The 13617-nt window shown below is 41.3% G+C and overlaps 2 protein-coding genes across 4 annotated transcripts; one reads left to right on the top strand and one right to left on the bottom strand.

Annotated features, from left to right (window-relative positions):
- Positions 1 to 1122: 1122 nt before the first annotated feature.
- Positions 1123 to 12489, bottom strand: LOC111592109 (transient-receptor-potential-like protein). 3 transcript variants are annotated; one of them, XM_023304140.2, is made up of 14 exons: positions 12203 to 12489; positions 9781 to 10329; positions 9250 to 9392; positions 6282 to 6519; positions 5010 to 5152; positions 4586 to 4958; positions 3974 to 4208; positions 3592 to 3865; positions 3137 to 3529; positions 2879 to 3074; positions 2648 to 2812; positions 2358 to 2577; positions 1956 to 2295; positions 1123 to 1902 (listed from the first exon to the last, which is right to left on the bottom strand). In XM_023304140.2, exons 2-14 carry the CDS (start codon positions 9808 to 9810, stop codon positions 1269 to 1271), a joined length of 3384 nt encoding a protein of 1127 aa, XP_023159908.2. In that variant the 5' UTR covers positions 9811 to 10329; positions 12203 to 12489; the 3' UTR covers positions 1123 to 1268. The 3 variants fall into 3 exon arrangements, with proteins under 3 accessions (XP_023159908.2, XP_030081969.1, XP_030081970.1); XM_030226109.1 differs by lacking the exon at positions 9781 to 10329 and having other exon boundaries at positions 11886 to 12489; XM_030226110.1 differs by lacking the exons at positions 9250 to 9392; positions 9781 to 10329; positions 12203 to 12489 and adding an exon at positions 6626 to 6958.
- On the top strand, positions 7068 to 7936 carry LOC111592111. The gene is made up of 2 exons (XM_023304141.2): positions 7068 to 7218; positions 7309 to 7936. The coding sequence occupies exons 1-2, from the start codon at positions 7164 to 7166 to the stop codon at positions 7599 to 7601; spliced, it is 348 nt and encodes a 115-aa protein (XP_023159909.1). The 5' UTR covers positions 7068 to 7163; the 3' UTR covers positions 7602 to 7936.
- Positions 12490 to 13617: the final 1128 nt, after the last annotated feature.

Genomic DNA, 13617 nt, shown 5'->3' with positions numbered 1-13617 from the left:
TCAAAAGTGCCACGCGTCATCAAAATCAAATGCCAGGCGCAGAGAAAAACAGCCTCAAAAAAAAGCGTATACACATCTGTATATAGGGAATACCCCTACCACTGTACGGAGGAGACGTCAGCGTTGTGTGTTTGCAGCTTGTCAGCGACAAAGGCAACAAGATGTATCGCAAAATCAATTGATATGACATCAAATTGAATTTGTAATTTTCCTGCCCAGCTCTTCGTCTTCTGGTCTCTCCTCATATTCTTCAATGGCCCACGGCTAAGAGTGGCGTTTAGCTCTCCGGGCGACTTGTTTATGTTGTTGTGTCTTTATTGCGTTTAATGCTGCCAGCTTAGGAATTTACGCACGTTTTGCCTTTCCAGCCGGGCGCAGATGGTATAAAAAATCAACCAGCCGGAAGGGTCGCCCGCCGAGACATGAGTTCGCGTGTCTATTGCCATCGTCCAGGCCATACGATTATATGTAAATGGCTATATTGGCGAGCCTATTAGCCGAGCATAGTACATCTAAGTGAGGCATGTACATTTCATGGCAGAGTTTGTTTGTCAAATTTAAAAACGCGTGTCTATGTCTTAGCTTTAACTCAGCTGAATAGCGAACTAACAAGTATTAAGAACACAAAGAAATTCAATATATTTCAATCAAATTTTAAATATAATTTTCTGGCAAAGAATTGCATTGGCTATGTCTGCTATTCTAAATGGATTTATTATAAACAACTTGTTTTCAGATTATTGACTCCACATTGAATTGACATAGAGATATATTTCAAGTTTAAGAAAGCAATTTTAACCCACGACACTCATCGCTTACTGCAGATTATGATGGACGCTGCAAATATTTTTAACTAATCTTCAAAAATATGAATAGATTTTTTTGCACTTTCGTGAGATCTTAAATTGATTGTATTGGCATCATCATTATCATTGAGGTCATATTAATTCGCAGTCTGGCACTCTCATTTTTACAGGGTGTTTTTGGTCCCATTTCGATTTAAAACGCAGACACAAATTCAAATTTTACTGCGCTCATTTGTTCATGGGAATTACGTGTGAATAAATAAACTCAAATTTGTAATGAATGCCAAATGAATGCAGAAATAAAAAAGACATTTGACTTCCAATTTGTATATGTATATAATTTTTCTGTTATTTGTAGTAGATATTTGATGGCTTGGTATATGTTACGCTGTAAGTGGCACTAAAGCCGCAGCCTGTTTCGGGGCCAGAGGCTTATCACAAGGCGCCACGCAAACGAAGCATTTAAGGATTCGGCCGCTTGGGACTCATGCTTAGAGTGGAGCTAACATCGGACATGTTATCCTTATCAAATGCAGTGCTGCTTGGGCTGCGCTCATCCAAATCCACGACATGTATATCGAAGGCATTCGAATGGGCCGGCTGCACGCGATGTAAGTTACCTCTGCCACGAGCAAGCTCCACAGAGAAGGGCGTCGTCGCTTTAGCCCTGTGACTATTATTAACTGTTGCTAAGGCTTTGGTTGCTGCCGGCGGAGGGATTGGGGCAGACGGCGCCGTCTTTTTGGCGGTGGGTGCAGCAGCCGTGACCAGCTTACTTGGGCATAACGGTAGCTCGCGTGTGCGGCTACTGCTGCGACTTGGCGCTGGCTGCGCCACTGTTGCCGACTTGCGATTCAGCTGCAGCTCCGGCGCCGTATTGGATCTGGACCACTCATTGTTTGCGGCCAACGCACGTGCGGGTACGGTTCGCAGTGGGGGACGCCAGCAGGGCTTACGGCGTGGTCGCTCGCACACATTGATCTCCTCGCTGATCTGATTGAGCAGTTCCAGCAACGTGCTGGTCTTCTCGTCCTCGAACTCAATGCGAATGGGTGACTCGCGCCCCGAGGCGCAGCCGGGGTTGAGCAAAATGAGCCTTTAGAGTATTTGGTTAGAATCATTTATTGAGTTTACCGTAGAGCTACCTACTTTCTGGCCTCCTCGATGGCCTTGCCCAGATTGTGCAGACTCTTGCGCTGATACTTAGTGCTGCGTCCAATCTGTGAGTTCTGCAGCGTGCTCTGCAGCACCACATTCCACTTGTGTGTGCTCGACTGTAGCAGCACGGTGCGTGCTACACGCTGGAAACGCTCACGTGCCGTCTCCTTGGCCGGCCTCGAGGGCATCGACTCGACCTTGACCTCACGCATTTCGCCGTCGCCATTCACATTGCTGAGCAGCTCCTGTTCGCCGCTAACCTGCACCGGTGCCACTTGGAAGCCCTTCATGAGGCGTCGCTCCCAAACTTTCATGCGACGTGGTCGCGGATCTGCGGGAAATATATAATATATATATTAAACATAGGTCAAGTAGCAGACTGTGGCCACTTACGCTTTTCCTTTTTATTGGCTGACGACACATCCAGGCCGCTGTTCTCAAATATCTCTAGCATTTCATAACGCATCGTGCTTATCTCGCTCTTGACCTCGTTGATATCATCCTCGGTAACCGGATTGTTCTCAAACTTGCGATGCATGGCTGAGACATAGCGCCAGACCAGGGAGCGCATGATGTTATCATATTTGCTATACTGCTCCTGCTCCTGACGTTTCTGTTGGTGCAGGGATAATTGGCTTTAATGTGAACTGAAACAGTTGAGGGATTCGGAAAGTGGCATTCACCTTGGAACGCTGTCGATCGATGGCCTTGCTGGACTTTCTAAACACCCTAATGAGCCACTTAACCGAGGGCAGAACATTAAAAGGCGGAGGCAGCGTGGCGCTGTCCTCAAAGTAGCTCATCCAGAGCTTGGTGCGTGCAAACTTCCACTCGGTGTCCGAGTGCTCCTGCAAATCACGCAATCAATGTCATTAATGAAGCCCGTGGTCAGACCTTTAGCTTCCGCGACTCACATCAATCATGGCATACGAATTAGACATCATTGCTATAAGAAGATTCAGCAAAACAATCACATTGATGACGCTGTATGAGCCGAACATGAGCAGGCCCCAAAAACGAGTGTATGACTTGATGCCGGTCAGCTCAAAGTCATCCAGGCCGACCATGCCAAAGCTGGCCCAGAACAGCGACTGCGATGACTCAAAGAGGCTGCAAAGCACGACCAGTTACGATTACATATGCCTTCTAATTAACTGAATGACTGGACTGACTTGCCAAAGCGTCGCCATTTCATGCAGGAGTCGCCATGCGAGGCCCAGTCCGCCTCGCCATTGGGCAGCACATAACACTTGCTCTTCTCCAGCGCCGCAAAATACCAGAGCAGCTGATTCAGACCACAGGCGAAGGCGAACAGCACGAGTGTGTAGATAAAAAAGAACTTAACTATGTCAATGACCATGCGTCCCAGCGATATTTGTAGCGGACCCAAATGCGGATTAATGCTGAACAAGTGCACCAGCTTGAGGGCGGAAAAGACATTCGCCGCCGCAAACAGACCCTCGGCAATCAGCTGTGGGTCAAAGTCGTGCCACTTCTCCCGCGGTATATAGGCCATCTGCGGATCTCGCGCGATTTCCGTTGCCTGCTGTATGTAGGCGAAGGCGCTGCGGCGTTTGTCGTGAATAGTTTGTTAGCTGTGTGACGTTCACTTTGAACCTGAACTTACCGCAAGCACATGACACTCACGTAGAGGCTGTTGCGTAGAAAATCAATGAAATTCCACATGTTACGCAAATAGCTTTGCATGCCCACGGCAAAAATCTCTTGGATCTCCTCCCACATGAACCCAATCACATAGAGCGCCACAATCAACTCCAGTTTGCTGGGTGCCTGACCACGTTGCCGTTGCTCTTGCTCAGCCAGCTCTGTCTTCATTCGTGCCGTCCCGAAGAGACGCACCAAATCATCGTCCGCACGCTGAGATACCAATATGAGGATAACTGCAAGGTAAACAGTCGGGATATAAGCTGGCTCTGGTCCTGTTATTATAGCATAAACGGTTTACTTGACCCACGCCCCAACCTACTCGTTGCTCGACTTTTACTTACACAAAAAGAACACATAGGAGGACGCATGGATCAGGAATTTCATAAACGGTTTTCGCATCAATTGACCCGTTCGACAGTTGGGCGCAAACATATAGATGCAACAGTAGAAGGGAAACAGTAGTGCCACTTGAGCTATACAGATGAACCTGTCTACGATGCCTTTGCGCCTGAACCCGGGCAGTCCGTCATACCAAATCGATGACAGCAATTGTTGGATGTTCGAATGGGCCACAAACTGCAAACAAAATGTAGAAATGGTATGGACAAGCAGGAATTAAACACAAAGTTCATCTTTGAGATAAAAAGGTATCCAAGAGCCACAATAGCAAATGCTAAAGTATCAGTGAGATACAAAGCCATGTGCTTATTGGCAAGAATACGGCGGCTTTGAAGTATCTGTAAAAAGCCAAAGCGCAAATTAAAAAGTATCTGTAAGATATTTAAATATCTGGAATACTCTAAAGTAATATTGACACACTTTATATATGCTAAATATATGATATCTGACAGATACCAGCAAGAGCTGCTTATGATGTAAGAAGAGTATTTACTATAAGTTAGAATCTGTATCTTGTAGAATGAAACTTTCCTAAGTTTTTGCATCTTACCAACCTTTTTCTGCTTGTACGATATGGCCTGCACAAGACGCGTCAGGCTCATCCGATCACCCGGCTCATAGCTAGATATACTAGGATCATAGTTCAATATGATGGCTAGCTCATTGGAAGAACGTGTTTGATCCAACAAGCAGCAGGCAAACTTCTGGCACTGCCGCCTCAGATCCATGTACTCCGACTTGCATTCCTGCTCGGTTAATGCTAGATTGCGCAGCTCCCAGGAAAGTTGAAAAGCGGTCAGTATTGGATCGCTCGACGTGAGGCAAATGAGGGATGGACTACAGAGCGCACGATAGATGTTCACGCGCGACAGCGAATGCCGCAGCGAATCCTCGCCCATGAGACGCACACATTCCTCGCAGCCGCAGCTAAACAAGTCAGGATTAATGGCGACTCCTGCAGAGGCTGGCACGACTCACCGTATATCATGGGGCACAGGCACAGCGGCCCCTCGATCCAACAGCATCCGCAATATCTCAAAATTATTCTTGTGCGCCGCCAGCATCAGCGGCGTCACATCCGGCGCAAACATCGCTGTGTTGATGTCCACCTTTTGCCAGCTCTACAAAAACAATTTACAGTTAAGGTTAAGGTGGGCCAACTCTCGAAGTGTGTCAACTTTCAAGATGATATTTTGGCCTCATTAAACGTTTTATTGCATATGAGTACAATTGTAATTTTCACGCTTCGATTGCGTCCAATGGCTGCTTAATGAAGCGTGTGGTCGTATGTACATAAATATACGTGTGTGGCATGAGACTAGGAAGATGCCCGCCCGCACTCATACAACTTTACTTTGAACAGGAAAATAATAATAAGGCGTCATAGTGGAAGTTTAAATACCCTTAAAATAAAAGTTGAAAATAGTGGCCTTACATAGACTGCGAGTTGTAAATGGTAAGCCTATTAAGCTGAGATAAAATATATTAAACGCATCACGGCTTCAACTTTAACTGGAATTAACATATGGCTATGGAGTTTTTTATTTGATAAGGGCAGAGCAGTTGGATAAATTGTGGTTTTATAGAGTGTGAGTTGCTAATGGAAATCTCTTTTAAGCTGAGCTAAAGTAAAACTTGAACTGGAATCAACATATAGCTAGGCCAGATTAAGCAGTGAGCTTGGCGTGGTAAAGTTTTCTATGTGATAATGATTCCTCACCTGATCTTAAGGAAATGTAAAAGTTTCTTGTATTTCCTATACATTTATATAAACTATATAAAAATGAAGCTACAACTTCTTATGCTTAATCTATATAGAGTTAGCTAAACATATACAGTTTATCTTCGTAGCTTTTGAAATTGAAGCATCTGTCATGAAATAAAATCAAATTCAGAATAAAATAAATTTGAGCTGTCCACAGCATAACCTTACATATAGAACAATGAAATTATAGGATCCAAAGCAAGTGTATAATGTAGATAAGCAGAAGCACAGACAGGGATTATCGTGCATACGTATGTGGCATATAGGAACAGTTGGAGGCGGAAGCATTGGCTCGCACACTCCCAATCACTTGAGCGTCTGTCATGTACGTGCCTAACGAGGCCACACAAAACTGATTAAAATCGTGTTAGCTTCAGTTTCGAGCAGCAACTGAAAGCTGAGCCACTCGATGTGTGCCGCAAATTAGCTGAGTGCAGCACCAGGATATAGGTATGATAAGAAAAGTGGGTAGCTGTATTACTTACGTAGAGTTCGCCCTCCTTGAAAATGAGCTCCTCGTGCTCGAGCAGCAGCTCAACGGCCTCAACGAACTCTGCATTGATGGCATGCAGTAGGGCATCCTTTGTCTCCACGCCCATGATAACCAGCAGCTCGACCATCTCTAGATTCTCGTTGTCGATGGCCAACGTTAGGGCTCGTCGGCCCAGTGGGTCCATACAGTTAATATTGATGTGCTGGTGCCGCAATGCCTTCTGCAATATTCTAAGGAAAGATGTGCCACAAGTGGGAGTGGCGAATAATTAAAATCAATTGGCTAAGAAAAAAAAGAAAAACAAATTATTGGAAAACAGAAGCGGCCGAGAATAACTTTTGCTCTTGCGTTTTTATTCAGCTCTCAAAGTTTTTAATTATATGCGACTCCAGCGAAAAGTTTGCCAATCAATCGAGTGCCAAAAAAGCACTCAAAATTGTTTGGGTATTCCGTATTTGTTTTTACAAAAGGCAACTAGTTAGGGCTGTAAGTGGAGCCAAATTTAATATGAAAAAGTTTCTACAAGCTCCTCAAATCAAGTCATAAATAAATTAAATTTAAAGAGCAGTCCAGTATTGGCAAGCGCTGTGAGCTGTTGTGGTATTTGGTGGTGCGTTTTGCAACACTTTTCAATTGACAGGGCAGTCAACGTAGTTACCTTTGACTTGCAGCTGTCAAAATTTCAGTTTAGCTACCTTGCGGCAATATCTAGAATATTCATTTTACAATTGTTCGTCAACATAAATTGTTGTAAAAAATTCAAAGAAAAACGAAATATATATTGAATAAAACGCCGAATAAAACAAACTGTTTTGGCACTTAAATTATTTGTAAACCTATTCCAAATCAATAACAACAAAAAAAAATAATTAGAATGGACGCTACTAAGGATCAAGGCTTGGTCATCAAGATGGCACAAAAAAACAAGGGTGAGTGCCGCAGCCCGACCTTTAAATAAACAAAAGGGTGTGTTCATACATCCATCCATACATCCATTCATTCATCCATCCGTCAATTAGAAACGCAAACAGTTAAAATAGGTGGTGGCAATTGGTTTGCTGTCCCACCAAATGGAGCTGGACATGAGTTCAATCAAATGCCCGCGTTCAGCCGGATCTCCTGGCAGTTCTACAAGGATCGCGAGGAGGAGCTCTACCGTCGTGCCTGCCAGCTGAAAGGCATTCGAGTGCAGCGCGAGGAGGAGGACGACTCGATTGGCTCTGAGGAGGAGCCGTCCAAGGCACACTATCGTTACACCTTAGATGAGATGAAAAGCTACAATCCCTATCGTTTTATTAATCTAAAAATGTAAAAAAAAACTACATCAACTACATCAGCAGCAGCAGCAACTACAACAACAAATGCATCTAACAATTAGGCAACAGCAAATACCACACTTTCAGGCAGAATATAACCAACAACACCACCACCACCAACAGACACCACCACCACCACCATAACCATATCGACATCCAAGTTACACACTACACAAGTTGAGTCTGTTGCCCCTAATGACTCGATGTTTTTACACTTTTATGATTTCATATTTAACAGAGCACACATAGGATCACATGTGTTAAATGCTTGTACTCTTTCATGTTTAAAACAATTGATGATTGTTCATAAATGGTTATTTGACCAAACCAATTGCGTTGTTGCGGATGTTTAGTGGCCCATTAGCGGAAATATTTAAATGGCTGTCTAGAAGCAATGTTGATAGCAAAATATATTTATGCTTTGGGAAATTTGGTGACTTCTTCGATTGTTCCGCATTGTTAGACTTAATTTTACATTTTAAAAAAATTTGTAAAAATGTAATGGAATTTAATGACAAAAGTTGCCAAAGGTTCAGTTTGATTTGGGATGCAAACAAGTAAAACTAGATCAACGAATGTCGGCTCTGTTTGGAAATATAAGAATCTCTGATACGTTTAATACAAATTTTGGAATATTTATCTGGATCTCTGGATTTGAAAAATGACAGCTTTTTGGAACCTTACGCCTCACAACTATCGATTGGCATTTAACCAAAAAAATCTGTTATGGCCTGAGCAGATTGAAAAGGGGAATCAGGTATAATAGTTTTGTATAAATGTATGTAGCCCTGTCCGTCTCTCCCTATGTATTTCCATTTCTTTATTTTTTGTATGTCTGTCTATAGCCCGTTCATATCAAGTATGTTTGTATCGATAACTATTTGCTTTTTATTTGTGTCAGTTAAAAAGATAGTTTTATAATCATAAGCATATTGGGCTAGAGACTGAAATTTATAGAAATATAGAAAGATTGTCTCATAACAATATATACTATATTATATATATATAAATATATAAATATATAAATATATATAAGATAATGCAAACAGTAAACGAAATATTTTTGAATAGCAAAAAGCTTCCGCTCTCAGCACTTATCGTCAAATGAAATTTAAATGAAATTTTGTTTAATCTCATTTGAAAGTTATAAATATTTAATTTGATATTATTGTATGGTAGTTTAAGTGTTCCGCCCACTCAACAGACTGTCTGCGCTCTTAAATATAGAACGAAATTAATTGTAAATTTATTAAAATGCGCTTTTAAATGGCATGGAAATGGCAAACAGGAGTCGTTTCCGCATATTGCTTATTAAGTGGCACATAAGATATGCCTCAGGGCAAACAAACAGGCAGCTATGCAAATAATTGAAAACACCCAAAATACACAGCCAGACACATACACAGACATCCCTCAGACACACACACACACAAAATGACATACAGACACACACGCCCTCGTGCTGATAGGATTTATACGTTTACCGCACATCCCGCTGAGGGTTACGAACGCGGATACGGATACGACCCATCGACACCTGCGCGTCCCCTGACGCAACATTTATAAAAAAAAAAACCGGCCCGAATTCGGCGGTACTGCAAAAAATGTAGAAGAGGAAGCGCAACGTCATTGCACGGTACTCACCTGCGCACATTTGGTATATCGCCACGCTCGACAGCCAACAAGAATTTCTTTTCCTCAAGCAGCAAAGGTTGCGGTAATCCCAGAGGCACACAACAGCCGCCCACAGTTTTAGGGGCGCCACCAGCGACACCACCGGGCGGCAACTGAGCCACAAAAAAATTTCAAAAATAATGCAGAGTAAGTATGTGAAAGTACACACGCAGGTGTAAATAAATAAAAATAAAAAAAGAAAATAAACGTAAACATATAGGGAAATTAAGTGCAAAGTGTTGGATGGTTGGTTGCCTGGCTGAGCGGTTGCTTTATTTGCACCACTTAAATGGCATGGAAATGAAATGTGCCTTTTGGAGCGTTTAAGCTAAGTGCCGGTAGCCGGCAACAGCAGCAGCAGCAGCAGCAGCAGCCAGCAGGCGCCCAGTGGCAACGGCAGTAGCTAATACGCGTGCAATGCGGCGTATGCTTAATATGCACATAGAAGCTGGCAACTACTTGTTACATGCAATAGTTGAGCAACTACTATTGAATACTTACGCCCATCGGTTGCTTCTTCTTGCGACCCATGTTTATAGCTGTTTTATGATATCTGTGTGTATGGGCACGAGTGTGTGTGGGTGTGTGTAATTCACTTAACAAAAAGCGACTTGTAATTTATTTGTGTCTGTGTTGTTGGAAAAGTTCTGAAGCTCATTTATTGCAGATTTCTCTTTTTGCAGCTGCTTGTCAACGCATGGGCTTAAGCACACTCACGCCCGCTCACACACGCTCACAGTCCAAAAGCCAAACCAAAAACTCGCAAACACTAAGCCCCACTGCATTCAACTCTGAAGTGAAGTTATTTTCACTTTTTTGTGATCACACTTGTTTCCAGTTCACCATGAGGCAGTAATGCATGTGTGTGTGTGGGTGCAGTTGGTTTTTGTCTTGGTTTATGGTATTTGGTCAGCGTCTGTTCAAAGCTGTCCGTTAAGCTGTTTATAATTTTAATTTATTTTTATTTTATTCAGTTTTAGCCTGAACTCTGCTAAGCTCTTTTTAAGTTTTTCGACAATTTTATTCATTAAACTTTTGAGCAATTTTCAGCTGCAAGTAAATTGATGGAGTTATTTTAGAGGAAGGAGAACTGAACTTATCATATCATTGATATTAAAAATTAAATATGTAGTAATCTATCATTTCTTAAAATATATAAGAATAAATTTTATTATTTTAAGTATTTATTTTTTTATATATATTTGATTATTAATTTAATTATTAGTCTTAAATTTATATATTATTTTTACTCATATCTTGTGCTTTCGTATATAAATGTCTTCCTTTTAGTCAGTGGATATTAAGTTTGAATAAAAATTTAATATTTCCGATTTACACTAATTTTATAACTCATAATTATAATTTTAATTTAATTATGATAATTTTCACTTTTTCATTTTATCATATTTATTCAGCGCAAAGAACAACTGAAAATCACATGCTTTCAGTTTCAAAGTTAGTTTTCTTGAAGATTTTCCAATGTTAAATTTCACATTTGCATTTTGCACATTTTTTGCTCAATTTAATTTGATTTTTCTTTTACTTCGCACTTGCGTTTGTTTATAGCTGCATTTGTTTACACACGCCCGCTGGCCACCAAGTGTTTCATTTCACAAATAACTCAATTTACAAACGAAATATTGTTTTTAGTTATTGCTCGCGTCGCAGCTTAACTCGCACATCAAAATATTTGATCTTTTACTTCAATTACTGAACATGTTGATTTTTGCAATTGTCCAATCAATGCATAAATATTTATTTAAAGCACGCGTTTTATTTTAAAGAGCATTTGCCTTTGAAGTGTTTTCGTTGTCGCATAAAAATGTTGCCAGGCAATGCAAATTTTATATGGCCTCCCTCGGCAAAAATGCACTTCCGCCGAGGCCAGCAGCAGGAGGTATGTGAAAAGCTTTGGAGTAGCCAGACAAAAGGCAACAATTGCATTGTTTAATTAAGTTAATAGAATTATAAGTGGGCCTCTCTCTTTTTTTTCCATTTAACATGCATATAGTTTCATTTAATTCTTTCCTTTTGCCGACAAGGAAACACATAAAACTGCCATCATAAATTCGTTTTTATCTGCAAATACAGCTGATATATACGAAACTATATACATATATCTTTATGCATGCGTCAGCTGTTGGCTGTTTAGGTGTGTTCGTTTAGTGGGAAACTCACGTATTGTTGCCTTGACAGCTAGCAATTGTCTATGACACTTTCTACGCAGACCAATAACATAATTTTTGAAGGCACTTCTTGGTTATGGTTAAGGATGCTGAGGGAAGACCTTGGTCACTAGAAACTCTTCATCTAAAGATACTATCTAAAGACGTCTATGAAATGTTGTCAATAGTTATTGACAGTCCATGTAAGTGTGTAATAGAAATTGATGTTTTAAATATGCTTTCTTGTGTAATGTTTAATTATATTTTCATAAATACAAAATCTTTACAGGCAGGGGAATTCTAAGGAATTTTCTATTTCAGCATTTAGATTTTACAGGGAATTCACATTACTAAGCAATAATAATAAATACTTATATAAAACAATTTCAAAATTTCTAATAGCTGTGGGTAGAACATGCTTTTCTCTGGGTCTTTGAATACCTGATTTACAAATATTTTCATATTTATGCCTGGAGTTTTTTAAAGTTAAGCCTCAGCACTTTTTGCAGTCTTTGTTAGTAGTCAATTTCAATATGCAGTACAATTGCACACACGCACACACACACACACTTGCACGCTGATATGTGTGCAGACAATGACCGGCAGCAGCTTTGTTCGGTGATTTTTTTCAATTCGTTTGCTATTGCGCTCTCTGTCCCTCTATTTGTCTCTCTCTCTCTCTCTGTCTCTCGGCCCGCTCTGGCTCACACCGTTGGCTACATAATTCACATGGTCGCTGGGACACTTAAGCCACTTACTTCTTGCATTCTGGCGCATAAAACCGTGTGCAATTGTTCAGCTCGGCCGCACAATGGACGTCGGAATTTCATGTGGCTTAGAGGTAAAAAATATTGTGGCTTAACTTTTGTATTGCACACGTTGAGGCGCGCAGCAGCTATTTTTATTCTTTACACAGCAATTTAGTGTATAATATTATTTAACTATTTCTCTCAATATTCTCAGCGAAAATGAAACATTGTAGCGCTTTGCTCGCCGCACTGTGAGACACTGTGTTTAGTTACGCGTCGGTCTTTGCGAATTTTGAACAGCGTTTGGCCAATTGGCCGTAACACAGAAATTTATACCATTTTCCCGAGGGCCAGCGCTGTGTTCTGAGCTAATTTAATTAGACTAAAACGTCAAATATTTGTATTCGGTTTGCCGTTGTGCCGTTTCGCCGGCGTGGCAAATACGCGGAGACGCTACAAATACGATACGAGGCGTGCGTTACAAGGGCCACAGAACCGCCTCTGACCAGTCCGTGTACTTGAACTCAACATTCCAGCTATTGTTGTTGTTGATCACCTGTCTGGGTCGTCGGTAATCAACAAGTTCTGGTTGCCCCCGCCTCTGTCTCTCCTGTTCGCTTTAAGGCGATTAGACCAAAACGCATGCAAAGTAGGCAACAATTCAATTACAGCTAATTTGCTGTGATTTCATTTTCAATTCTTGCTGGTGTTGTTTATCGCTGTTCATGTTTTTTTTTTTTTTCTTCCACACTTATTTCTGCTGTCAAATGCAGCGTGTTTAATTTGATTTGAAACAAGCAACGACGAAGTGTAAACATTTTGCGTGTGCTTTGCTTTGTCTTTTATGGACCCTGGCAAAGAGAAGCGAAAGGGCTTAAATGAAGGACTTTCTTTTCTGTTTTTACATTTATATATGGCCATTGAGTAACAGAAGCTGAAGGGAACTTGTCATCATTTTCCACTGAACATTTAATTTATCCGTTCAAAAAGTCTTTTCTAAGTTATTTACTAATCACAGTTGTGGTCATCAAATCGGTTAAGCAATATTTACCTATGCAGATACCGAAGTTAAGCAGCGTGTGATGGCATTTTCAAAGAAAGCTCTCAAACATCTAAAATTAGCATTTCATATTTACTACTTGATAAGTATGTGTGTGTGTGTGTGTGTGTGGGATGGGGGTGTGTCAAAAGCAGCCTTTTGGCTGTTTCACAGAAATTCGTTTTGGGCCACAACTGCGCAGAACGATGCCAAATGCCGAGGGCGAATCTCAAGCGCATGGTACGTGCATCAGGAAACCGACAAGCAAACAAAATTAAATCAAAAATCTTAAACTGGATTTTGATGAGAGCGGCAAGCAGCATACAGCACACAACACACAGCACAGGCAGCGAGCGAGCAGGCAACCAACCAGACAACAGACAAC

This window comes from Drosophila hydei, unplaced genomic scaffold (assembly GCF_003285905.1).
Source record: "Drosophila hydei strain 15085-1641.00,03,60 unplaced genomic scaffold, DhydRS2 tig00000060-arrow-pilon, whole genome shotgun sequence".
Lineage (NCBI taxonomy): Eukaryota > Metazoa > Arthropoda > Insecta > Diptera > Drosophilidae > Drosophila > Drosophila hydei.
The sequence above is the reverse complement of the archived record's forward strand: the minus strand, read 5'-3'. Positions and strand labels throughout refer to the sequence as shown.